At 31.1% G+C, this 23,647-nt stretch overlaps 3 protein-coding genes and 1 non-coding gene across 5 annotated transcripts in view; all 4 read right to left on the bottom strand.

The window, feature by feature from the left end:
• Nucleotides 1-284: 284 nt before the first annotated feature.
• On the bottom strand, nt 285-1,275 carry LOC110993342 (cuticle protein 64-like). Its single transcript, XM_022259558.2, has 3 exons — nt 1,093-1,275; nt 827-899; nt 285-613 (listed from the first exon to the last, which is right to left on the bottom strand). The coding sequence occupies exons 1-3, from the start codon at nt 1,108-1,110 to the stop codon at nt 348-350; spliced, it is 357 nt and encodes a 118-aa protein (XP_022115250.2). The 5' UTR covers nt 1,111-1,275; the 3' UTR covers nt 285-347.
• A 1,802-nt stretch (nt 1,276-3,077) lies between these two features.
• Nucleotides 3,078-5,207, bottom strand: LOC110993343. Its single transcript, XM_022259559.2, has 4 exons — nt 5,051-5,207; nt 4,321-4,478; nt 3,573-3,665; nt 3,078-3,149 (listed from the first exon to the last, which is right to left on the bottom strand). Exons 1-4 carry the CDS (start codon nt 5,205-5,207, stop codon nt 3,078-3,080), a joined length of 480 nt encoding a protein of 159 aa, XP_022115251.2.
• A 13,994-nt stretch (nt 5,208-19,201) lies between these two features.
• Nucleotides 19,202-19,274, bottom strand: Trnar-acg. The gene has a single exon. It is a non-coding gene; the product is annotated as a tRNA-Arg (tRNA).
• Nucleotides 19,275-22,120: 2,846 nt separating this feature from the next.
• Nucleotides 22,121-23,647, bottom strand: part of LOC110993362 (serum response factor homolog) — a 147,699-nt gene continuing 146,172 nt past the window's right edge. For both annotated transcript variants that reach the window (XM_022259588.2, XM_022259590.2), the window contains one exon: nt 22,121-23,381. The gene's annotated coding sequence lies outside the window, so the exon portion shown is untranslated. The remainder of the gene's footprint in view (nt 23,382-23,647) is intronic.

The raw sequence follows: 23,647 nt of genomic DNA on the forward strand, positions 1-23,647 counted from the left end.
ATTTTATTTTTACAAATAATATTATTTTGTACCTACTTTTATTATTATGTACCTAAACATAACAAACTACTATACAATATTTTCAATTTTCTTTTCCTAGATTGTAATAATAAAAATAATAAAGAATTAATAAAAAAAAATTAAAACAAGTTTATAAGTTTGGTTCCTATGTCAGTGTACCTTTAATGCTGGCAGCATTTCCTTGTTGTATTGCGATACTTATTCGTAGAGGAATGCACCAGCTTTAGGGATACCAGGCTAGTATTTAAAGTAAAAAAATCATATGAATGAAGAAATGATTTATTTAGTGCATTGACCAAGAAGAAAAACTTCGTCTGATGACTGATTTAGTGTCCGTAGCCGTAGCCTAGTCCATGGCCACCGTAACCTCCGTAGCTACCGTAACCTCCGTAGCCACCGTAACTTCCGTAGCTCGCGACACTAACGGCGGGAGCTGCTACAGCTACAGTTCTGACTACAGGTACGGTTCTGATCACAGGAGCGGCTACATACGAAGTGCGGACCACAGGGATGGGCGCAGCCTTGTATAAGTTCGCGGTGGAGTACGCTGGTGCAGTAATTATTGGAGCGCTAATTATTGGCGCTGACAACCCTGTAAAAACATTATAAAGTTTTATTTATATACGATCGCATGAGGTTAATGAGATGACGAACTGAACGTATTACGAGATCAAATATAACGAAGAAGTTTAATTACTTAATGGATTATTGTTTAATTTAGCAACACGTAGTATAATAAATATTAAAGACAAGTAAATTAAAATAAATGGTACAAAACACCATTTCTATAGAAATTGCTACTCACTGTATCCACCAAGTCCACCCAGGCCATATCCATAGCCATTTGCGGTAGCGGCTACGGCCAACAGGCAGGCAAACTGGAAACAAAATCAAAGAAATTGAGAAAAAAAATAAACACCTGTCTTGTTGGAAACTAAAATAGGTAAGCTGAATTTAATGTTCACTGTTAGTTCTAATCGTTCATTGTGAAACGACAAAAACAATCCTTCACCCTACAATTATCACATCAATATCGATAGTAAAAAATAAAATATTTGTTATATTACTTACAGTGATGAAGGAGTTCATTTTACTTCAGTTCAGCAGACGAAGTGTACCGAATGTTGAAAAACCTAACTGTTATATACTACTGTAACTTCCTGCCAAAAATCCGCCTAAAGTGGATGCGTGTGCGCAGTTGCAACAATAGGTCTTCCACGTTACAGTTGAATATACTTTGCAACCTTGAGGCAAATTTGCTTCGGATCCATCAATCCACTAATTTGATTGTATCGGCAACTATGTAAATTTGAATTTTAATGTAATTGCTAAAGAATTACTTATGCATGCGAGAACTTGATTACACAGATAACAAAATATAATTTGCTTGAAGAATGGGTCTCAAGACATTTCTGTGATGGGTTATTCGTTTTTCTTTATACAAGTATGTGAACGGGCCCTGTCTTTTATATACAAAACAATTACTCTTCTAATAACTGGTCAAACTCAACTTAATTCCTCATTGAATAAATATTCTACGTACGCCATAAGGGCAGTAGAATTAACATTTTTACTATAGAAAAATTACATATGTGATAATAAAAACACAATACAATGTTTAATTCAAATTATTTATAACATTAAATAACATAATTATTATAAATCCAAATACGTTTAAAAAATCATTAGTTATAAAATAATCGTTAGTGTATCGTTATACAAAATTATAAGCGCAGGGATTTTTTATATGAACTATGCAAATATATGGTAATTTAGGCCTTATAGTAATTATGAGTTACTAATAACCATTAGTTACGTTTCAATGCAATTGTAGAATAACTCACACGCACTGGCGGCCACTGAGGTCGTTTTCGTGTTTGATTGAAAGTTGAAACGCAATAAATTTAATTCTTATATTTTATTAAGACGTTATTCGCAATCCGTTTTGTGTAAATATTACAACAGTTGCATTTAATATACGATAGATTAAATGGCCTTTTTGTATTAATAAAACATACAATAATATCTTAAATATCTTTTACACATATAAGGCTAACTGAAAATTATGTTTATAAGATTTAACACATATTTGCTATATAGGCTCGGCTTCAAAGCTATTTAGATCGAACAACCTTATCTGTGTGTAATTTTAATAAGAATAATAATGCTTTCATACTGATAATATAAGTGTTATAGTCCTGACTTTGAATATAACAAGCATCACTTCTAATCAAAAATGTTATGAACCCACAGGAACTCGTACGAATACTAAGTCAGGTAAAATATAATATTTCATGACACGTCATATTTTCACGTTATAAGTGTTATTTCTTTTGTTTTAAATATGTATTATCATAGCCTAGAAAAGTCGTAGTCTAGACGCCCACAACACATCACAGTGCGTGGACTGGCGTCTTTAGAATTATGTATTTAGGTAAAGTCATTTTATATTTAATCTTATATTAAAGATAAACACCGGGTGAGAAACAGTCCCTTGCCTGTATTAGAATATTAGGGTTTTGAATAATTGACGATCGTTTATTTAGGGTTTAGACAAGCTTTGATTTAATAATCCTATAAGAAATATATTTACATGTATAACATTTAAATTAAGATTATTTTAATTACGATATCCTATACAGTTTTTGTACCATACATTATGAAGTTAAACATACTGAGTACCCAGCATAAAATACCATTCATTGCGGGGATACAGTCAAAATAAATTCAACAAGGTATCTCAAGGGAAATAAGCGTTGAGAAGAAATTGTTTTTCGAAGCTGGCTGGATTTAAAATTCATCATGCTTACTCAAATGGAAAACGGTTGTTTAAATACGTTATAGAAACGAATGCCAATAATTTATTTAAAAACTGAGTAAATTTCGTTGGAAGCAAAGATACTGTGACCCACGGTTCACTTGTGTGTTCCGCGGAATAATAAAATAGAACTACTATTTTTCAGTAGGCCACATAGCGGTATCAACTCTTAATAGTACGAACTAGTACTACAATTATCATTAAGTACATTTTAGAAATAATATTTCTGTAGATATAATTAGATTAATTTATCTTCAAGTCCTGGATCTGGTGGAATGATGAGCGCCTTGTGACTGGTTTCATCATGATTCTGTAATTAAATAACTTAATGTAATTTATTAAATTCGATAAAAAGTGATCGAAAATATGAACGCAGACGTGATATAGTGAACAACTAGGTGACAGTTTTATCGTAATTTGGTAATACTATGGTAAGACTTATCTTGTTTCGCCAGGATACGCGAAATTGATAATGTTGTCTTACATGGAGAATTGTGTGCCATGCCTACTTAGGAACTTGCCTTACGAATTCACCCACGAAAATGGAATTTCACAAGAGACATAAATCAAACAAGCACATGTTACATTACACAATGTGTTATAGACAGTGATTAAAGATTTGAGAGACAACATTAGACCTGTAATTCCGTCGGCGATTGTTTTGTCCATGTCCATGTGAGTTATGATCTATATCATGAGATACTCTGTGCACATATTTAAGTTTAATACTCACAAATTCCGTTTTGTCAAATTTTTTGATATCCTGGAAGCTCTTTGTAATTTTCTGTGACCTTTTTTGAGCTGAAGCCGCACGTTGTTGTAGTATCTGCGATCAATATAAATACGATATAAGCCATGTTTTATCAAAAGAAGCTCAAAAAGCTTGGTAGTCGTAGTAGTAGAAAAGCATAATAGAATCTGTTATTATTATGATAATTAATATAATATTTGTATGCCTATTTTAAAATGGAAGATTTTGCGTATTTATATATCTAAATACGCCTGTTACGAAAATGACGATTTAAAAATAGAAGGCTATAAATATATAGGCTGATAAATTAAATAAATAACTGATAATTAAATTTGAAAAAAATATCATTGAAACAATAATTGATTTATTTTCATAATGTGAAGAATTCATAAATAATCGTATCAATACATGTATTTAAAAAAACTTTTCAACTGCAGGAACACGATTAGCTTACCACTAATCGCTCTACCCGAAGAATATTACATTAATTGAGTGTCTATTAGTTAAGTAACTTGAGAGTGCTAAAGGCATAGGTAAACCTCCACGGGTTTTCACCGAACAGTCGCCTTCATGTTTGAACTTAAAATATTTACCAATTCACGTAATTAAAAAAAATAAGTTAGCTTAACCAAGCTAGTTTTTTAATTAAAAACTTAATCAGTCAAAAATGCCTAAAACTTCACCAATGGCTCTTCTGGGCTACAGACATAAAGATAAATAGATAACTTACTGCCTGCCTTCTTTGTTCAGCCTCTGCTAGTTTTTCCTCTATATGGGGCAGACTGACGTCGGTGCTGGGCGGACACAGTAACCGCTGTAGATGAGCTGGTGGTGTGATTGCCCGATGGCTGCTATCAAATTCTTCTATTGGAATTTCAAAGGCAATAGCTGAAATTAATATCTAAGAATTAACAAAGAATAAACATATTTTTTACACAAACAAAGAAATTGATAATAATCATTTGATTTACATGAATTCTACAGATTTAAGTTAACATATTTTAATTTATGTAATTTGTCGTTCCCATTGATTTACAGTAGCAGGCTAGCAAGAGACCATCTCTACTCTTGCTCGAGGTTTTACTTGTAGAATGATTTACTCACAAGATATTATTACTTAAACATTATAAATAAACTAAGAGTACAAAGACACCAAATTAACACTAAGGGGTTAATTTGGTGCCTGGTGGACACACCACATTTACTTTAAATTTCTTCATAAAACGAAACGAATACTTAAATAAACAGAGACGGAGGCCTATACTCTTTGTAAAGAATTCATTTATTTTGCAATCAATTGGAAGTGTTCACATATCTTTTGTAAATATGTACAGATGAATGTTTCAAGGAATAAATAAGGCTTCATTTCATTATTATTATTAATAGATATACACGCAGGTTCCTTTCGTATATTATAATGAACAATTTCTTAGCATGTCAAAGCATTAATAGGTTCTTACGTGGTTTAGGCTTTACTGATGTATCTGGTAGCTCCATCGTGGGAAGATCATTATCATGGTGAGAAGTATGTTCGTTGACTGTATGTCCGTTAGCGACAGATCCGTTTTCTTGTCCAGGTGCTGGTGCGATCACGTGGCCAGATGAACCGCAACCCATTTTTAAAACTGAAAAAAAAATAACAGCGTAATCTAATTTAAAAAGTTTAAAGTACAATACTGATGACGATAGTCTTATACTTACTGTTAAAAAGAAGCGCTGTTAGTCAAGTATATGTATTTTTTTTAAAGTAATAAAATTTGTAGTAGAAATAAAGGATAGGTTTACTGCAGTGAAATTGGATTTGATTTCCACGTACGATTCAAAAGTGTATCAAATAAATAGTTTAAAACGGTCATGAATCATTCTGACACGTTGTGTTTCTATTAAAAGTTACGATTAAATTTTGATATTGAATATTTGACTCAAAGCCAATAATAGTTTATATATATAACTATAACTTTTATATATATATATATATATATATATAAAAGTTCGACGACAGATAAAAATGACAGGTTGGCAATCGTATTTCTTCCGGGTTAATATATACTTCATATAAATCATTGCAAGGAACAATTGCAATGGTACCACATTTAGAAAGTTATTTCAACACCCCCATACCTCAGTAGAGCATGAAAAATGGAATTATGCAAAACTATCTTATAAAATTCGGTTAAGCAATGCATAACCTTGCAAACGAACAATACAAATAAAAAATTGCTATCGGCAAAGCGGACACGACACACACATTAATTTATAACACCTTTCCGTCGAATATTGGGAAATAGGCAATTGTATTGTCTTTTATTTACATAACTTTTACACATTTAAAGAAAAACACTTTTTTAACGGATTATAGCTATGTATTTGTATTTAAACTTATAATTATTTGTACATAATTTTAAATTTAAATTTAAAAAATTATGTACAAATAATTATAAGTTTAAATACAAATACATAGCTATAATCCGTTAAAAAAGTGTTTTTCTTTAAATAGGCAATTGGATCACTAACTCAAAGGAATTTAACCAAGTCATCCTCTGATTCACCGTCGATCGGCTGCTGGTACCACTGACCTGGTTTAGAAGCACAATAGCTGTTATTACAAATAAATTAGTCCAAATTATTAGATGTACAAGTACAAATGACAGTAAGGCAATATATTTGCTTTTCTTCAAGCAATATTTGTATATGTTTGATGTATGTAAACAAGGGACCTTTCCTGACTTAAAATTGTATTTTATCATACCAAACTCACTTTGTTGGTTTCGAGCGCGCTTATTTAATATTCCACGTGAAAATAAAGCTCACCTCAATGTCGTATCGGAAGGCGGTAATCTATCGCATTTCATACCATCACGGCGAATTTCCTCTGTTTATACCGGATAAGGGTCGCTGCCAATTGACATTTTTAATCTGTCGCCTTTGGCCATAGATTAAATATCCCTTTTACAAGCCTTTTTCCATAAATACATGATGATTACTTATACTTATATTTATAAAATCGCCTATTAAACTACGAAGTAAAAGCCGTTGTTTCATAGGTAAAATGCCATGGTAAGACCACCACACAAGATTTGATTTTCGTCGAAGTATATAAAGAATGTATAGGTTTACTGGACTTTGAACTCAAACATAAATCGTTTTACGTGAAATAATATAATTATCTTATTTAGGGTTCCTGTCTAATAAACACGCCTATTAATTTCATATACGTTCTATATTTAAGCAGAAATAGAAGTTTCGAGTCCCCAGACTAGTGCTGCTATATTATTATAAAGCATTGCAATGTAATTGCTTGTAAACATTCTGGTCGCTTTCCCTGGAAACCATATTTCAGAGTATTTAACTTTACAGAGGTTAATAAAGTATGTTTTAACTTACCTTTAATAAGCTTCTTGGAGTTCACCACGAGCCCTTTAAACAAAAGAAACTCTATCTCCAAAGAAGTCGCAAGTATTATACTCAAATGACATTACGAATTCAGCAACAATGCAAAATTATTATCCTAATTAATTTCAATAATTACACAATATAAACATAATAAGTTTTCATTCAGTTTGATATTTACAAACATTTAAATGTTAATTTAAATCAGCGCTTAACACGTAAAGCTTGTGGCCGAATCGATTTCGTTAAAGTTACTGTCACTACACTTCACTGACTATAGCTTTTCCGTTTTTTCAGGTATGCTTAATAGATAGAGCGACTAATAAATATTGATATTTGTGTAAATGTAGGTCGTAGGCTAAATTTGGATATGGCTTCCAAACGAGGTCGGGATAAATTGTAATTCTGTTTTACATTAATAGGTAGAAAAGTATATGTTGTCTACCGTCTCTTGGACTAGATCACATTTTCTTAATGATTATATCGTGTCTGATCTTAGGTATGATTTGCGGAACAGCGGGCTGACAACATTTTTAGCTGATAATAATTGAGGTCGTCGGAATTTTATCCAACATTTTTTCATTAATTTGCTTTTGAAAACCAAAAAAACAGTTTTTATATATTGTTGATTATGTTTAAAGTTTCTCTGTACATTTTGAAAGGTAAGTATCTTGACGTATGAGTCGTTGTATATTCATATCCAACAATGCTTAATACAGAAATTACGGGTCGCCTAAAGGCCAACACCCTACATCGACACGGCGTGGGAGTCGGACAGAGGAATACTTGGAGAGGAATCTAGAAGGGGGAAACTTAAAAGAACTGTTATTGTTATATGTTATGTTCCGGATAAATGTATAGGTTAATTAAAAAATAATAGCTTAACGTATTACCTTAAAAAAATCTTTATGTAACAGTATTTATGGCTAAACTAGTTATATACAGTAAATAGTTCTCAATGCAGATCTTTCATTTCAATTTATTTTAAGAAGCCAGCCTCTTCTAATCAGTACCAATAAAAGAGGATTTTTTTACAGTAACTCTTGTACTTGTGGTATCCATACTGTACTGCATGTATATTAATTTTAATCAGCTCAGTATTAAAGCGTGGAAGGGTTTTCACGTGCTCACATAAGATATTACAAAGAAATTTGATCTGCAATATCGTATTTATAGTAAATTATGCGAGTTTATATACTCAATAGATTTGCTGTCCACCTGACACTAGCCCATCCAGCAATCAGTATCCAACACCAAGCATCGATTGCTACATAATGCATGCACCCCGCCACCCTTTCTAATTATCAGGCTGCCGTCACCAGCCCACTTGAGCTCCAATTGTTCCTACTACCTCACCGCACTATTATATTAAATCGAACTAACATAGAAGGTAGGAAGTTCCATATAATTTGGATTATTCGAATATGAGATCGATTATTATAAAAGCCTGTTGCATGTTCACGTTAATCTATTATTAAATTGGGTTAGAATAGAAATAAAATACAGTTTATATATATATATTTATATATATATATATATATAAAAAGACAGTTTTGCCACAAAACAATTTAGTTATTTATAAATTAAATTGTATCAAACGTTCTGTTTGTTTGTTGTATGTATAATGTTATATTTTAAGCTGTTAATGTGTCTCTTAAAAAATAAACATTCCGTTATTGTTATGTGCAAAATATAATTGCTTTATTAGTAATTATCAGTGGTTCATGATCATAATCCAGATACGCGTATAGGAAATATTTTGTCTTTGAACTTTCTTTGGTTTGTTAACTTAATACTTTTATAAACGTTGGTGATATCCCCAATGTTGGTTGACGACACGACGATCTAAAATGATTAATTTAACGTTTTAAATTATATATATTGTACAGCATATTACATTTGTGTACCAAATTACATTATAACTTAAAGTATTCGAAAAAAGCGCCATCTTGTGTAATATTGCTGAACCACTACGATAAAGACAAGCGACCTGAATAATGATTCATCATTAGTTTACAGAAATACAACACAAGATGTCACTAAGAGATCTATTTTACAATACATTACAATATATTTTACAATTTATACATATTAAAATAATATGAATAAATGTTCTTAAAATTATTCAATTAGTAACTATACAGATATATATATATATCTGTATAGTTACTTATGTATAGATAGATATATAGATTATATAGATATATATATACCATATACACATATGGTGCAAAGGAAGATTACACAATAATATTTTCTTCAAAAGTTGTCAAAGTAAGCCCTTTTGAGTGATCACATACATTCTAAATATGGTGTATTATAAGAAATGTATACAAATAGATACATATATAATAATATTTCTTACCCACCCGTTTCGTAACGAATAGGAAAAAGAATTTCATATATTTCCAACAACACCAACATCAAATCACGTATATGACCTAACATATTAAAGCATAAAAATTCATATAAAACATATCAATTAATGTGATATTATTAAGCGACAACCTACCAGAGACTAATTGCTGTAATGTTGGGACTTATATCGTTTGCTTGATTAAAATATCTTATACTAGTAATATTGCTTAAAACAAGTGATTTTTTTGAACATTTATATTCATTAGTGGTATATTCCCAAAAAAATAGTTATATATTCTAATTATCATGTAGCTAGAAACAACAAAGTAGTCTGTGAACATCAAGATAGTTTTAAAAATGCTTTTGAAAATCTCATTTTCTCAGCTTTTCCAGGTGTCGATGAAATGCAATACTGTTATGTACCTACTTAAAAGTTAAAGGTGTTCGTGTAGGCGAAAACTACTAAAAAGGAATTTATTGCGACTGGTGATTTCACCAAAGTTGAACGTCCGTTTAACTGTCTTTACAGGTGAAATACTTTAGTAACATTGATACTAATAAAATTGTAAATTAAGTTGCTAAAATATACTTTATTAATTTTGTTTGTATATTTTTGGAGTAATGGGTTAGAGCACTTTGATAACGTTTTGAGAATACGCAATATTACTTTAATACATTTCACAGTAATATTATAATCTATATATTTCTCACAACAAAACGCTTATGACATAGCTTTCTCTCGAAAGTGTTCGTAGGTGATTTCAGAATCAACTAAATTTATGTAGATAGATGATTGCTGTAAATAAAGTCATAGTCACCTAGTATACACCCATTTTGAAATTTGCTCTTTTTAACAACTTTCATCAGCGTAAAAGAGTATATGTATATCAATACATTTATTTCAGAAGTATATATTTCCAGTTTTTATTTAAATGTATCCGGACGTTGCTTTGTACGCAATTATTTTAAAAATTATTGAAATACAAACTTAAAAATCAAATCATTTTTATAATATATGGAAAAGTAACAAAAATATTTTTACAAAAAAATATTTATAACACAAACTCATTGTCGCAAGTTGAATTCTGCATTAAAAAAAATAAGAAAAGCCATGAACTGATTTGTTTTTCGGTTATAAAACTACGTTTTAACGAAAACCATTCTTCACACTTCCAATTTACGTCAGCCCCAACGGTACAGATACTTTTCGGTTATGTGATTATTTCCTAAAACATTTTAGGCAAAACTAGATTCCCAAACGGTTTACGATTAACTGTAACACTTTATTAGTAAATTTTCAGATAAGGTAGCGATGACTAAGTCTTAAACCGTATTGGATTTGCTAATTTCTATAAAGTTGTTTATGGTTTTGTTTATATTGTCTTCGGTAAGTGGCGGAGTCATTGACTGTAAATTTTATTAAAATATACAAGGTATAAGAAGTAAAAAATCTAAGTGAGTTTCAGTGCCGACGGAGTATTATATTATTAATAGCTATTCATTAGTACATTAACTATAAGCTTATTTCAAAACCTTTCTGCAAATTTTAAAGGACTAGGGAAATCTATTAAAAATTCATGAAATATGAGATAATTTTTACAATCTTATATAATACATAACAAATTGTGCATAAATACATATTCATTTCAGGTAGAATTTAATTTGCCATGCTTAAAAGCTTCTGTTGTCGACATTGAGAATAGCGTTCAGTAAACATGTTACGTAGCACTTGTAAGCATAATTAGAGTATTGTCACCAAAAACTGGCACCAAATTTGGGTCCATCTATTGTATCCGAGTCGTATTTGGTTATGCGAATTGGTGAACAAACGTTTGAAACGTCAATGTGATAATTTTCCCACGCAAGGACAATTTGTTTTAATGGTTACACGAAATGAGCTAATGTTTACGTATTAATACTATAAATATTACGGAAATCCTTTATTATATATATATTTATATTACCAATAGTTAAAAAGTAAGAAACTTTAACAATGACTGCAAATTGATATTTTACGGAAAAATAATTCATTGTTATGAAAGCCGAAACATTATAGTTTAACAAATTATTTAGTGATCGGTTTTAGTTATATTTATTTAACGGTCAAATCGATAAATTAATTTGACAGCGTAATTTTAAGACAATATATGCAATACAATTAAAGGACTTTAATTTACGATAGTGTATGAAAATCTGTTCAAACATTGTCTCTATAAAGACCAGTGCGGCTTAATGAAACACTTTATTTACAAAGAAATACTCAAAGTTCGTAAAGTTTCTCGAGTTTAAAGTCAAACAGTAATCAGTAAAGGAGTGCCGCCGGGAGATAGACGAGCTGTTCACTTGATTTTGGTTAAAATTATTCAGCTTTTGCTGAGAATTTAATAATAATTAAGTATACTTTCTACTTTAATGTTTATGTAATAAATCCTTAAGGGATTCGGATGAACGCTTCAAACAGATAAGAAACCTGTACTTGCTAGTACGGCAGATTAAAACAGTGAGGAAACGAATATATGTAAAAACCTAAATGAAACAATGAAACAGACATAGAACGAGTTTGTCCCAAACTCCGTTGGGGTTTTAGTTTAATATAATTTTACAGTTTAAAGTACTATAAATTAGACTATAATAATACGCTTAAATCCATTTGGAGAAACTTATACTTACTTGTTTGGTCATGCGACTCTCATATCTGAGGTCGTAGGTTCGATCTCGGGCTGTGCACCAATAGACTTTATTTCTATGTGCGCATTTTAACATTGAAGAATTTAAAAAAAAAATTAACGGTGAAGGAAAGCATCGCATGAAAACCGACATGTCTTAGACCCAAAAACGTCGAAGGCTGATCACCTACTTGCCTGTTAGATTTAAAAATGATCATGAAACAGATTCAGAAATCTAAGGCCAGGACCTAAAGAGGTTGTAGCGCCACTGATTTATTTTTATTTTTAGTAGGCTTTATGCATATTAGTTTATATCTGGACTCTCAGTAGTTCTCATACTGAAAATCATTTATAGATTTATATTACTCTCTCCCATATAGAACATAGAATCAATTCCTGTGACATTCTTGACTAGACTCCTTGCTATAATTTCAATCAGTAGCCAAGTTGTCATACTGTCCCTGAGCGGCGTATATTTGGTAAACAATTGCAGACACATATATGTATCAGCTGATAATGACCTGGTCATTCGCTTTCATTCAGAGGAAACCCCTTGAGACAGACACCACGTGCATCTCCATACATGAGAGCCGCCATAATTTTGGTCCCTAGCCATATTATCGAGTAGCAACACTCCAGTTTCAACGACTTATTTAGTCGATCTTTGTAAGGCACTGGCCTTAACAGGTACACGTTAAAGATTCTCTTAAAAGTACTGGCTTTTTTTGGTCCGTATCCAAATGGGGTGCACCGTTATGTTATATAATGTTCGAAGATGGTTGTTTACCTTCCCTTTTAAGATAGGTTTTTTCAACTGTGCTACTATATGGTAATGTTAACAGTTTTTATGTGTAGACCAAATGTGGGGTTGGTTTTTACCATAATTGAATTGAGTGGTATGAAATCGTTTGGTTGTATGTCTCGAAACGGTCGTGTTGTGTGCACAGTGAGATTTTAAATGTTTTATATTTATACCTCTCAATCGTGTAATAAGTGGAAAATTTGCCAAATTTATAATTTAAGGTAGGTAGATGCTCATCATATTGTTTATATTCAAAACGTTTTTTGACGTAAAATTCAATTCGAATGTGATTGCGATTAACATATTATATATATGCAGATAGCATAATGACCCCGAAATACGCAGGTCAGGTATATGTCAACTCCTAAATCTTGCTTACATACTTAAACCATACTTTACTCCACAATCCCCTCAGTACTTGAACAATTTTAACTTATTCATATGAAAAATTATGATATCACAATGGACTTGCTCTAAGCAGATTCTCTTCGATCTAATTGACATAATGAATAACAGTTGACGGTGTCCAGTCTACCACTATCGCCGCGATTGCACATAATCATGAATATGTATTTAAAAATCATAACTTTTTTGATATTTTGAATAAATTTGCAAATAACGAACATATTCTACATATATTAGCGTCTTCCACTATGCAAGATTGTTTGTTGACTAACCATTGTTCACGTGTAATCGTAGACAAATGGGAGCCATTCACACCGTAGTATTAGTGTTTTTACCCTCATTATATCTTTCAATTAACATTTCTCGTGTATAATTGCGTCATACTTGTGACTTTACACCATAAATGGTGCTCAACTGTCTTTTCACCCTCTAAATATTGGTTATTTCCAATCATCCGTAGAATGCCAGGAACTCAGCCACTTGTTACTAATGACTGTTAAATATAATGACTACCTTTTTTTTGATATTTTCCATTGATTTGAATATTAATTTTACAGGGAAACTCATTTTTCTAATCAACTCGTTTTTTGGTATAATTAATGTATTTACATATTGTGGGTTGTTTAATTTACCTGATTGTTGACGAAAAAATGTCTGATTATATAATTAGATTTTCAAATGAAAACTTCTGTTTACTAAAATATAAATATACTTACTAACTCGTACAATAAAGTATCTGTAACCTCTTTTTAAATTATATCTATGCTTCCTTTTTTATGAAACTTCCGTTATATCTATGTCCGATAAGCAACAGATTTGTATACAGATAACGCAAATAAAATAGCAATCATAGACCTGGTATAAATTATTAATTTCATATTTCAATGTCAATCTCTTCATAATATTCTGACCCCGTTTGTCGGTTACGTGCCTTGCTGGCCAATAGCGCAGGATCATTTATTTATTTTCTTTTCCGGTGCTACAGGAAGGACGTGGACAGTTACTTTCGCGCCAATTGCATAACAATGGCCGCCATCTTGCTGACGGAAGCGCGCGAAATGTGACAGGCCATTTGCTAATTATTGAAACATCTCGCTAATTAATAAATTTGTATAAAAATGTGCTGTTAAATAAGTTAATTATTATAGATATTACTTATTAGTTTAAATTGTTGGTGTATGGCGAAAGTTGTTACAAATATGTATTCAAGAAAATTTCATGCTTCCATGGAGACGAATGTCTCATATGGAAGCTTATTGAACAATAATGAAATTAATTTTTATATTACGTTATTCGAAGAATACTCATTTCAATTACTTACAATATTTTCAATACCTCTTTCAGATTAATAGCGTTTTTGTTCTAGTGAGATGAGTTTGTTTTCACTATGGCTATGTAGTTCCAGTGGGCAGTAGGTCGTTGCGTACACGTACGGAATACTATCCTCTTATGGCGTAGGGCACTTGCTTTCGCGTTTCCGCCGGACGCGACCGTTTAGGCCTAACCAGGCTTACGGAAGAGCGGCCAACGGTCTAGCGTGGTGTTTTAAAAACCTTTAATTTACCTGTCTCTAAAAGGGTGAATTATGCGTCAATTTTTCTACGAAAATTAAGCTAAGAACGTATTTTTTTAGAATAGCTTATTACATACACATACATACACCCGAAGTAGTGGTAATGGTAATTATGTCACCGAAATGATATTAAAAATCACATACCTGACTTAATAAAAATCGTATATATATCTTAATTTCATCCAACCATCCATTTCAACTTTACTCTCTGGCGATTAGTCATAGTAAGTAGGTATCTATCAAAACAATCTTTTTGTTTTTGGTATGGTTGCTGAAATATCTATGACCATACTGATATCACTTAGATCATAATATAACGAATGATAATAGTTAATAGAAATGCTATAAAGTATCATTGTTTTAAATTCGTAAAATTGGATAATACTGGCCACTATGAGCGTTCTTTTTGGAACATAATACCTCGATAGCTAAATAACCTCTATGCTAAATAAATTGTTAAATTACTATGAAATTCCTTTTCATTGACATTCAAAATATAAACTCAAGACGAATTCTTATCGACCGAAAAAAATTAAAACGAAATGTCGATTTCTTCAATATTTGGACCAAAGTATGTGAGTCTCATACGATTTTACGAGTACTTAAAAATTATTCTCTGAAAATACGTGTAAATTTGTGAGGGCACAACTTTTTAATCTAAAAGAATTTGTAACAATCGATTTTATAAAAAAATACGAAGGTCGCAATGGCGAGCGTGTCCCTTTTTGCTGAACTTACAACGTCTCGGTATTTCACAAGGATTCTTGAGGACCACCCAAAAAGTGCATACCACTTGATCTAAGCCACACGAATCATATTTTAGATTGCTTATATTAATTTCATATTTTTAGTTCTTATTCAATTGTCTTCTGGTTTCGTAATTACTCTTGGCCGTTTTCAAAATTCGGCTTTTTGCTTTTTGGTATACAACGCGCGAGGAAGAATGCCGTTGTCGCTGTTACAAAAATTATTTAGTTTTAATTAGATAGACTTAATGATATTTTGCATTTTGCTTTTAGTAAAACTGCTGCCTTTTTAAAAAGTACCTAGAATTGAGCTAAGCTACATGTTTTACGATAAAGATATACTTGTAGTATTTAGAACTAAATAATGTAGGTGATGTGAAGGAGAGGTGGTCAGTTTCTTTCTGGATATTTGTCCGCTCTACGCCCTTGATTTGGAAACTGGTAAATAATGTTAATTTAGGTGTCTTTAAATATTCTTGACACAATAGAAATAATACGCCTAAAGGGAACTAAACCTTTAAGCCTAGTGTAGTGAATATAAGTGCAAGTGCTGTATAAAACTCTCTCTACTCACAAAAAACATTATAGAACTATGACTTGTATTGAACATAACCTTAGTTTAAGCTGTTCATTAGTATTGTAAAAAAATTAGTCAACATAATAAAACTTATCAGTTATAATAATTGTATAGGTTAGATTGTAAATCATGTAAAGTCGCACGCTTTTTTGTGAACACTATTGTAAGAATAAAATACATATTGGTATTCTTAAGTATGAAGATACCAATATTATTAAAATTTCGATTTGATCTTCTTTTTTCAAAGGTATATTCAGAATGATATTTTTCGTCTAACGCTTTATACGTGTTCACAACAAACAAATATCTACTAAATCGTTGATTAATAAAAAAAAATTATAATCGGCTATCATTTTGCCTACAACATGTCAAACCTGTAATTAGACTTATTATATATATATGCATATGTTTCTACACGTTAGACCATATTGTCTCAAAAAACTCGAATGCATAAGACATATAAATATAACTTTGTATCCATAATTGTATTCCAATACAAATAAAAACAGTTGAATAATTGCATCGATAAATACCGTCGACATTTAGCCTACACGAGTTGTTTCACGCGACTTTGTACGGAGCCTTGTAAAAAGCCAATGTTTGTGTAACTCCTATTTATGCCCCTAAGTAAATTAAATAATTGCAGGTTTGGGACTATTGAAATACAGCAATTTGCTGACTGTATGCAAGCAAAAACCTTGCATTGGTTAAAATCTTCTTAAGGTGTATCTAAATAGATTTTCTGCTATTCTAATAATAAGACAAGAGTGTGAGGTTAAGCGGGACTCAAATTCCGGGTTTTGAATAATGTTTTGCAAAGATTCAGAGACATTTTATATTCTCTGATTGAAAAATATTTAGCCCAATTTCTGTTTGTTTGTAATGTGTTTTATTAATATTAGGTATAATTTTGAGACATTCGTAGTATACTGAAGGAAAGAAAAACGCGTTGCCTTTTTCTGGACTATTGACGACGTCGGCCATACAATTTTATTATATGTATAGATTATTTATTTACTCGTACATATATATTGATGAAGAGGTGTGCCACCAGACTCCACCCATTACTAAAATGCCAATACGATTACTAGACAAGTCTATCAAAATTCGATCCACGTCGCTCTACACTACACGTTTTTTTTTAATCGCCGAGGGAATGCGCCGTAAATTCCAGTGAATGCATTAAAATTGTATAGGATATGTTTTTGCGTGGGCGCATGTGACGGTGCACGTACGAGTATATAATTGTAATTAACATAAGATTTCCCGTAATAACCCCGGAGTGCGCGCGCGACGCAAAAATGGCCGCGACCGCTTTTTGTTAACTGCGTACGCTGAATATCATAAGCTACGTGCGTGGATCATCACACACTCGTGCATTTTTCTTCTGATCTCACTCCCACAGAAAAATTTGGTTTTTAAATTTATTTAATTTAAATTCAAACTTTATAGGAAAATTAAGTACCTTGTGTAAGATAAACTTTAACATGAACAAAAATACACACACTTTTCAAATATATATATTATACGAAACAAAAATGTTATCTAATAAAATAATAAAACATTGTCAAATGGTTGTTTTTTTTTAATTACATATGAACAACCACCCCGTGTGCTTACACCTAAATGGAAGGGGAGACGGAGTTACGCCTTGTATGCCAGCAACTCAGGACTGTTCCCTATCTTACAACTTATGACAGAATTAAACTCAACGACACGATTATTGCATAAAATAGATAAAATTTATTGTGAAATGTATTAAAATGGTTACGGTCTCAGTATTGCCACCTTACACGTTCGGAAAACGTATTTGAATTTAGAAATATGCCCTCGCGCCAACAGACTCTCTTTATCTGTATGTAATTTTGGATTTGGAACATTAATTGACAGTTGACAGTCGTGTCAGATATCGCGTGGTGTAAAGGAACCCGGGATCCTTACGAGCAGACCGAGTAGTTTTTGTGGCTCACGTAACACGATCAGTCCATCTCATAATTTTGCCTTTTTTCTCCGATACAGCGTCCTTATTAAGGCACACTGTTCCCTGATTACGTTTGTATCTCCATGATTGACACTTGCTGTACCCGTGGGCCTTTAGAGATTTATACTGACTTCCACCGCTTTGCGCAGACTCTTTCTTGGAATCCAATCGAGCCTTCATGTCTAGTTAGTTCTAAGATGTAGGTCCTGAGAAACGGTTGCACTCCGCACTGGTTATATAGTACGTGAGAACTGAATTTTTAAAAAGAATTAACAATACGTTCTTTGGATAAGATTATTTTTAGCACTATTAAATAAATAATAATTAATATCAAAATGAGCTCAGTTCACTGTGTCAACTCTCATGTTATAACGAAATAATATGTAGAACAATTTTTTATTTTTCGAGACAATTGAATTTTTATAAAATGGTTTTAACGAGCTTAAAATCAGAAAGCTTTTATTAGAATTTAGAAATTTCAGGTGTATTTTACATTTAATTCAAATACATATTTCTTTACGAAACAATTAAAAGTGAAATCATTAATATATTATTATTAATTTTGATATCACTACCGCACGTGATATTTTTATGTTGTAGCTATATATTTCATTATGTATGTATTTTGTTAATTACCCTGTACGTATCATTATTAAACGAATATCGTCCTTCAGCCGTCAGCAGGCAGTTAGGACAATGAACAGAACCATACACGGAGCGGACGCGACGGTTTAGGGGTGCGCGTGAGCACACATACTGATTTCTTTATGGTGACCATATTTTAATAGGAACAATCTTACTTACCGGATTTTGCATATATATTGATAATAAATAGAAGCAATTGTTGTTAACTATTATATTCAGTGGTTTTAACAGGTTTTTTAATATATACTTTCACTACAAAATGTATTTATAATATATTGCTTTTAATTTCTGAGGCTACAGCAAATTAAAGCGATTCTACAAATATTTTTTAGTCACAATTCTGTTAATTTCTACAATTGTAGTTTTTGAGAAAGTCATTGTACATAAAAAAAATTACCCCGGTCATAGTTATAGAAGATTCCTTATTTATATATCAAAAAAAAATGTAAAAGTTAAAAACAAATACTGCGACCCTGCCAGGATTCGAACCTGGAATCTTCTGATCCGTAGTCAGACGCGTTATCCATTGCGCCACAGGGCCTGCTGAAAACTGCTCAAAATTTATAACAATGTAAAAATCTCTCTAAAATTAAAGAAGTTTCTCTTTGCATTGAACACAAAAGTTGCCATTAGATTATATAAATGAAGGAACAGAAACGAAATTAACAATTTAATCTCTTTTCAATAAGTTATCTGTTATCAAAATTCATTAGAAAAAATATGTTATTATTTCTTTGTTATGAACATGTTCATACTTTATTGAGCTTACATAAACTAGAGAGAGATTCTTAGGAATCAGTGATTATTCTAAGCTATTAACGAAAATAACATCCTAGTTGAAAACATCGGTAAAGCAACTAACCAAAGTGTAAACATAATTTAATATACCAATTTCAAGGTATTCATATAATTATATATCAGGATGCTGCACCTGTGAGTGAAATTTCATCAGCCTTGGAGCGTATATTGTATTGTACACACCCTCTTCAACATCCTATTCGATTAACGGTTCATTGATAAATCCAACGTAAGGTATAGAGACATGATCACCTATTTGCATATAAAGAATATCAGTGAAATACATCCTCTGTATGGCCAAGATATTAAGGGTTGTAGCGCCACTGTTTGTTCGTAGTCATGGTAACCCTAACATGTGACGTTCGCGCCCAATTACGGCACTGGTTATTAAAATAATGCGTCCATAGAATGATTGTTAGCAAATATTTATGTATGCTATTCACTGAATTGTTAATCACGGTTTACAATAGTCTAGGCACCGGAAAATTTGATGAAAACTCATACCGAATATTTCCTAGAACTAGCTTGGTGCGGCGACACAGATTTTCTTATGTTGAAATTTACATAGTTCTTAGAATGGGTGATGAAATATAGTGTAACCAGTACGTTACACTATATTTCATCAGATTCAGGTCAGCTGAAAAAAGATCTTATAGAATATCGGTTATCAGGATATTAACTGAAAGGACTGAAACGCGCACCTTGTATTTAATGAGCAATTTGGATTCCTATATATTTATCAAAGATACGTTATTGCTTCAGATTTCTTGCTCATTATTATATCCCCAAACGCACTAGGTAATTATTAAGAATATATAAAAATTAAACAAGAGCAATCATTACTAACACTAGCAAACATGATGGTAAATGAGTCATCGAAATGTCGCAAGGATATCTGCATTAGGAATTAGATTAACATATACTGGGCTTAACATGGTAATAAGTATCATTACTGGTTTAATGAGCAAATGAATATGATTGAAATGTGAAATATTTAGACTTTGAAGAATTGGCTTGCGTTCGAGTTAACCTTTAAAAATTGTGAGGTGATACAACAAAGTTGTTGGTTAAATATAATCCGTATAGAACTTAGCTACTGTTCAAATATTATAATAGAAAATATACCTTCTTGAAAAACAATTGACGATTATGTCATCATTTTTATGCAGCCAGCATGGTAGATGTATGACATAAAGAATCGATAGTAACAAAGGCTTGGAAAAATATGTTTATTATTATATCCCAAGTGCATAAAGCAAACTCAAAAATTACGTAATTATTTACATAAATACTACATGGTCAGTCAGGAGTGAAAAAATACTTAAGATATCCCGTTCTTACTTTATTTTGAAATAACACCAAGTATATAAATTAGAACGAATCCTCTCAATACACTTTTAAATTGACAATTTGTCAATGTATACAAAATAGAACTTGTTTCAATGCAAATAAGAAAATACCTATTTGTAATATGAACGCTCAAAGTCATTTGTAGACGTCAGCTTTTATTAAACTGAATATTGATGGAACTAACTAATGAAATGAAATGGTCTGTTTTTTAATTAAAACCACTACATTTAAAATGGTCGTAATCTGTACTAGAGAACATTTCATTAAGAATATAGACTAATAAATCTATTGCCGTTTATTCGTATACCCTGTAGAATATATCTCTATATAGAGCATTTCGATGTATTTTTATACTTTAAATTAGTTTTTTGTTAAAGTCTCAAAGCAAAGTTTATCGTTATACCGATCCGAATTGGGAACTAAAGGTTAATAATCCAATTAAACATCATAACTCCAAAGAAAGTTCATAATTATTTAATATAAACTAAAAACATTGCACAAAAGAATAAATACAAAGGAATTTATAGATTATCGATTTTCCAATGAACTCTCAGAAATGCATGAAAAAAATAATAAGTTCAGTTAGCTATTCTTATATTAATTAAGAGAAATGGATCGTGTAAATATTTTTTCCCATAACTTTTTTGTGAATATATTCTTATTTAAAATTACAGTTATTTATGTTCGCTGTGCCTGTGTTGAGCTTTGTTTTCTTATAAATATAAGCTTCTATATTTAATGAGAGGCATATTTACAGCTCTGATTTTAGCTAACTTAAATTATATTTTGCAAAAAACGATAATGCTAAAAATAAAGCCAAATTTGGAATTCATAATATATAAAAAAGGTTCAAATATTTACGAAACTTTAAAGGACAATCAATAAAAATTTATACTAAGTATATCTAAGTCGGTGGGTTGTGTGATGATGTGTATGTTCGAGAAGATATGTTTTTTTTTATGCTGTGGATATTCTGAAAACGAAATTTGAGTCATTTTTATACATGTACCTGGTTAAAATTCTAGTTGATCTTGGTGAAATATGTGATAAGCGTTATCATGTATTTGGACGTAGAAATGACTAAATAAATATGGCGATACTTTCGGATGCATTTCGGTGACTTCGCGCATTTAAATACTAAAATTCAAAAAAACTTTAGAATTGTTGACCTTAACTTACTTACGTCAAATTATATTTTATTGTTTAACGTTTTGGGATCATTGAAAAAAAAAGAACAAATATTTCATAACTTTTATTAAGTGAAAAGGAACATTTAATACACAAACCAAACTCGACCTTTCTTAGTCTATTAATTTCCCGCCTAAAATAAAACTAATTAAGTAATACAATTAAATCAAGTCGACATTTTACATACAATATCAACATTTGTTAAAATTCATGCAAGGGACACGAAATTAAATTATAAATGCTTTGCAACTTAAGAACCTAAAAATGAAACTATATGAAAACTAAAAATTATGTCGAACAAAGCCAGTCCTAGGTAGATTTGTTCGATAGATTCTTGTTCTATATCATACCAGTAACTTTAGCAAACTTTGCTGTAGTTTTAAATATTCGTTTCAAGTTTTCGAATACTTAATGTATGTGTTTGATATATAACTATATATATAGGTATTGTATATACAATTCTATGGCAAGTATGAAGCGATGTTTTTGGATGCCAAATCCTTTTCTATAACACTATATTTAAAAATTGCTGCGTTAGTGTGTTCTTTATCTCTCTAGCTTTATGGTAATCGTTATTACTCATAGTCAATAGAAAACTGTCAAAAACGTAGAGGAGCTTATGCTCGACACTAATTATCTATTATATATATGAATATATTACGTTGCAATATTATCTATATTGTTTACACTACATTGTATGACATTAGATTGATTAACTTAAAACAACGGATAAACACTTGGACTACGAAGAGAATACAGGGTGTGCTAATAAATAAGGGGATAACAAATTTTACATAGTTTAGTACAAAAATACACGTATTTCTGACAATAATTAACACTTATACTAATCATAAGGCGTGCTAATATACAAAGGTGACGTCCTTGTACTGCTAATATCAATTACATAATCCTGGATATCATATAAAAACTGTTATCATATAAACTAATCATAGGCTGCACACGCAAAACAAGTGTATTATTGAAAATTTTTAATTAAATATGGTTGACAGCTTATGGGCAATTATCAATTTCTTTGTTAATATCAAAAAACTATTAAATTATTTGAACAAATTTGTTTAATTGGAAAGTGATACAAAAAGCTTTAAGTACGGTCGTGAATTTGATATTTGATATAACGAATAAACAGCAAGTTTTCGGTAATTACGTAATTTGTGTAACACAATCTATATGAATAAATGAATGCATATCTTCAAAATAATGAGTTTTAAGGAACATAATCATACTACGAGTACTTTGGTACATTATGTACGTTATTTGTTAAGAGGATATTATGAAGGCTTCTCGGAACTATCTGAAACGAAAAACGAGGTATAAACTATTATATCTACCCCTCATACGTGGTGGATGTGATATTGTTTATCTATTTACTGTATTGATCAACTGTGGAAACGAACAATATTTTTTGATTAGAGAACTTATGAAATACTACGCCTTACATGTCACTACCCTAGTATCAGTAGGTCTGTTAGGCTCATTATATCATTAAAATTACTGGAAGATTTAATAATATTATAGACGAGAAGCTAGATAAATTCACAAACTCAAATAAAAATTCTC

The sequence above is a fragment of the Pieris rapae genome, chromosome 3 (assembly GCF_905147795.1).
Source record: "Pieris rapae chromosome 3, ilPieRapa1.1, whole genome shotgun sequence".
In the NCBI taxonomy this organism is placed as follows: Eukaryota; Metazoa; Arthropoda; class Insecta; order Lepidoptera; family Pieridae; genus Pieris; species Pieris rapae.

What these genes read in the sequence shown, in the direction of transcription:
- LOC110993342 (XM_022259558.2), bottom strand. An exon ending in GGGTGGACTTGGTGGATACA is followed by an intron (nt 614 to 826) that starts GTGAGTAGCAAT and finishes ATGTTTTTACAG; the next exon opens with GGTTGTCAGCGCCAATAATT.
- LOC110993343 (XM_022259559.2), bottom strand. Translation starts at nt 5,207, where the DNA reads ATGGGTTGCGGTTCATCTGGCCACGTGATCGCACCAGCACCTGGACAA. An exon ending in ATCAGTAAAGCCTAAACCAC is followed by an intron (nt 4,479 to 5,050) that starts GTAAGAACCTAT and finishes TATTAATTTCAG; the next exon opens with CTATTGCCTTTGAAATTCCA. An exon ending in CTGAACAAAGAAGGCAGGCA is followed by an intron (nt 3,666 to 4,320) that starts GTAAGTTATCTA and finishes TATTGATCGCAG; the next exon opens with ATACTACAACAACGTGCGGC.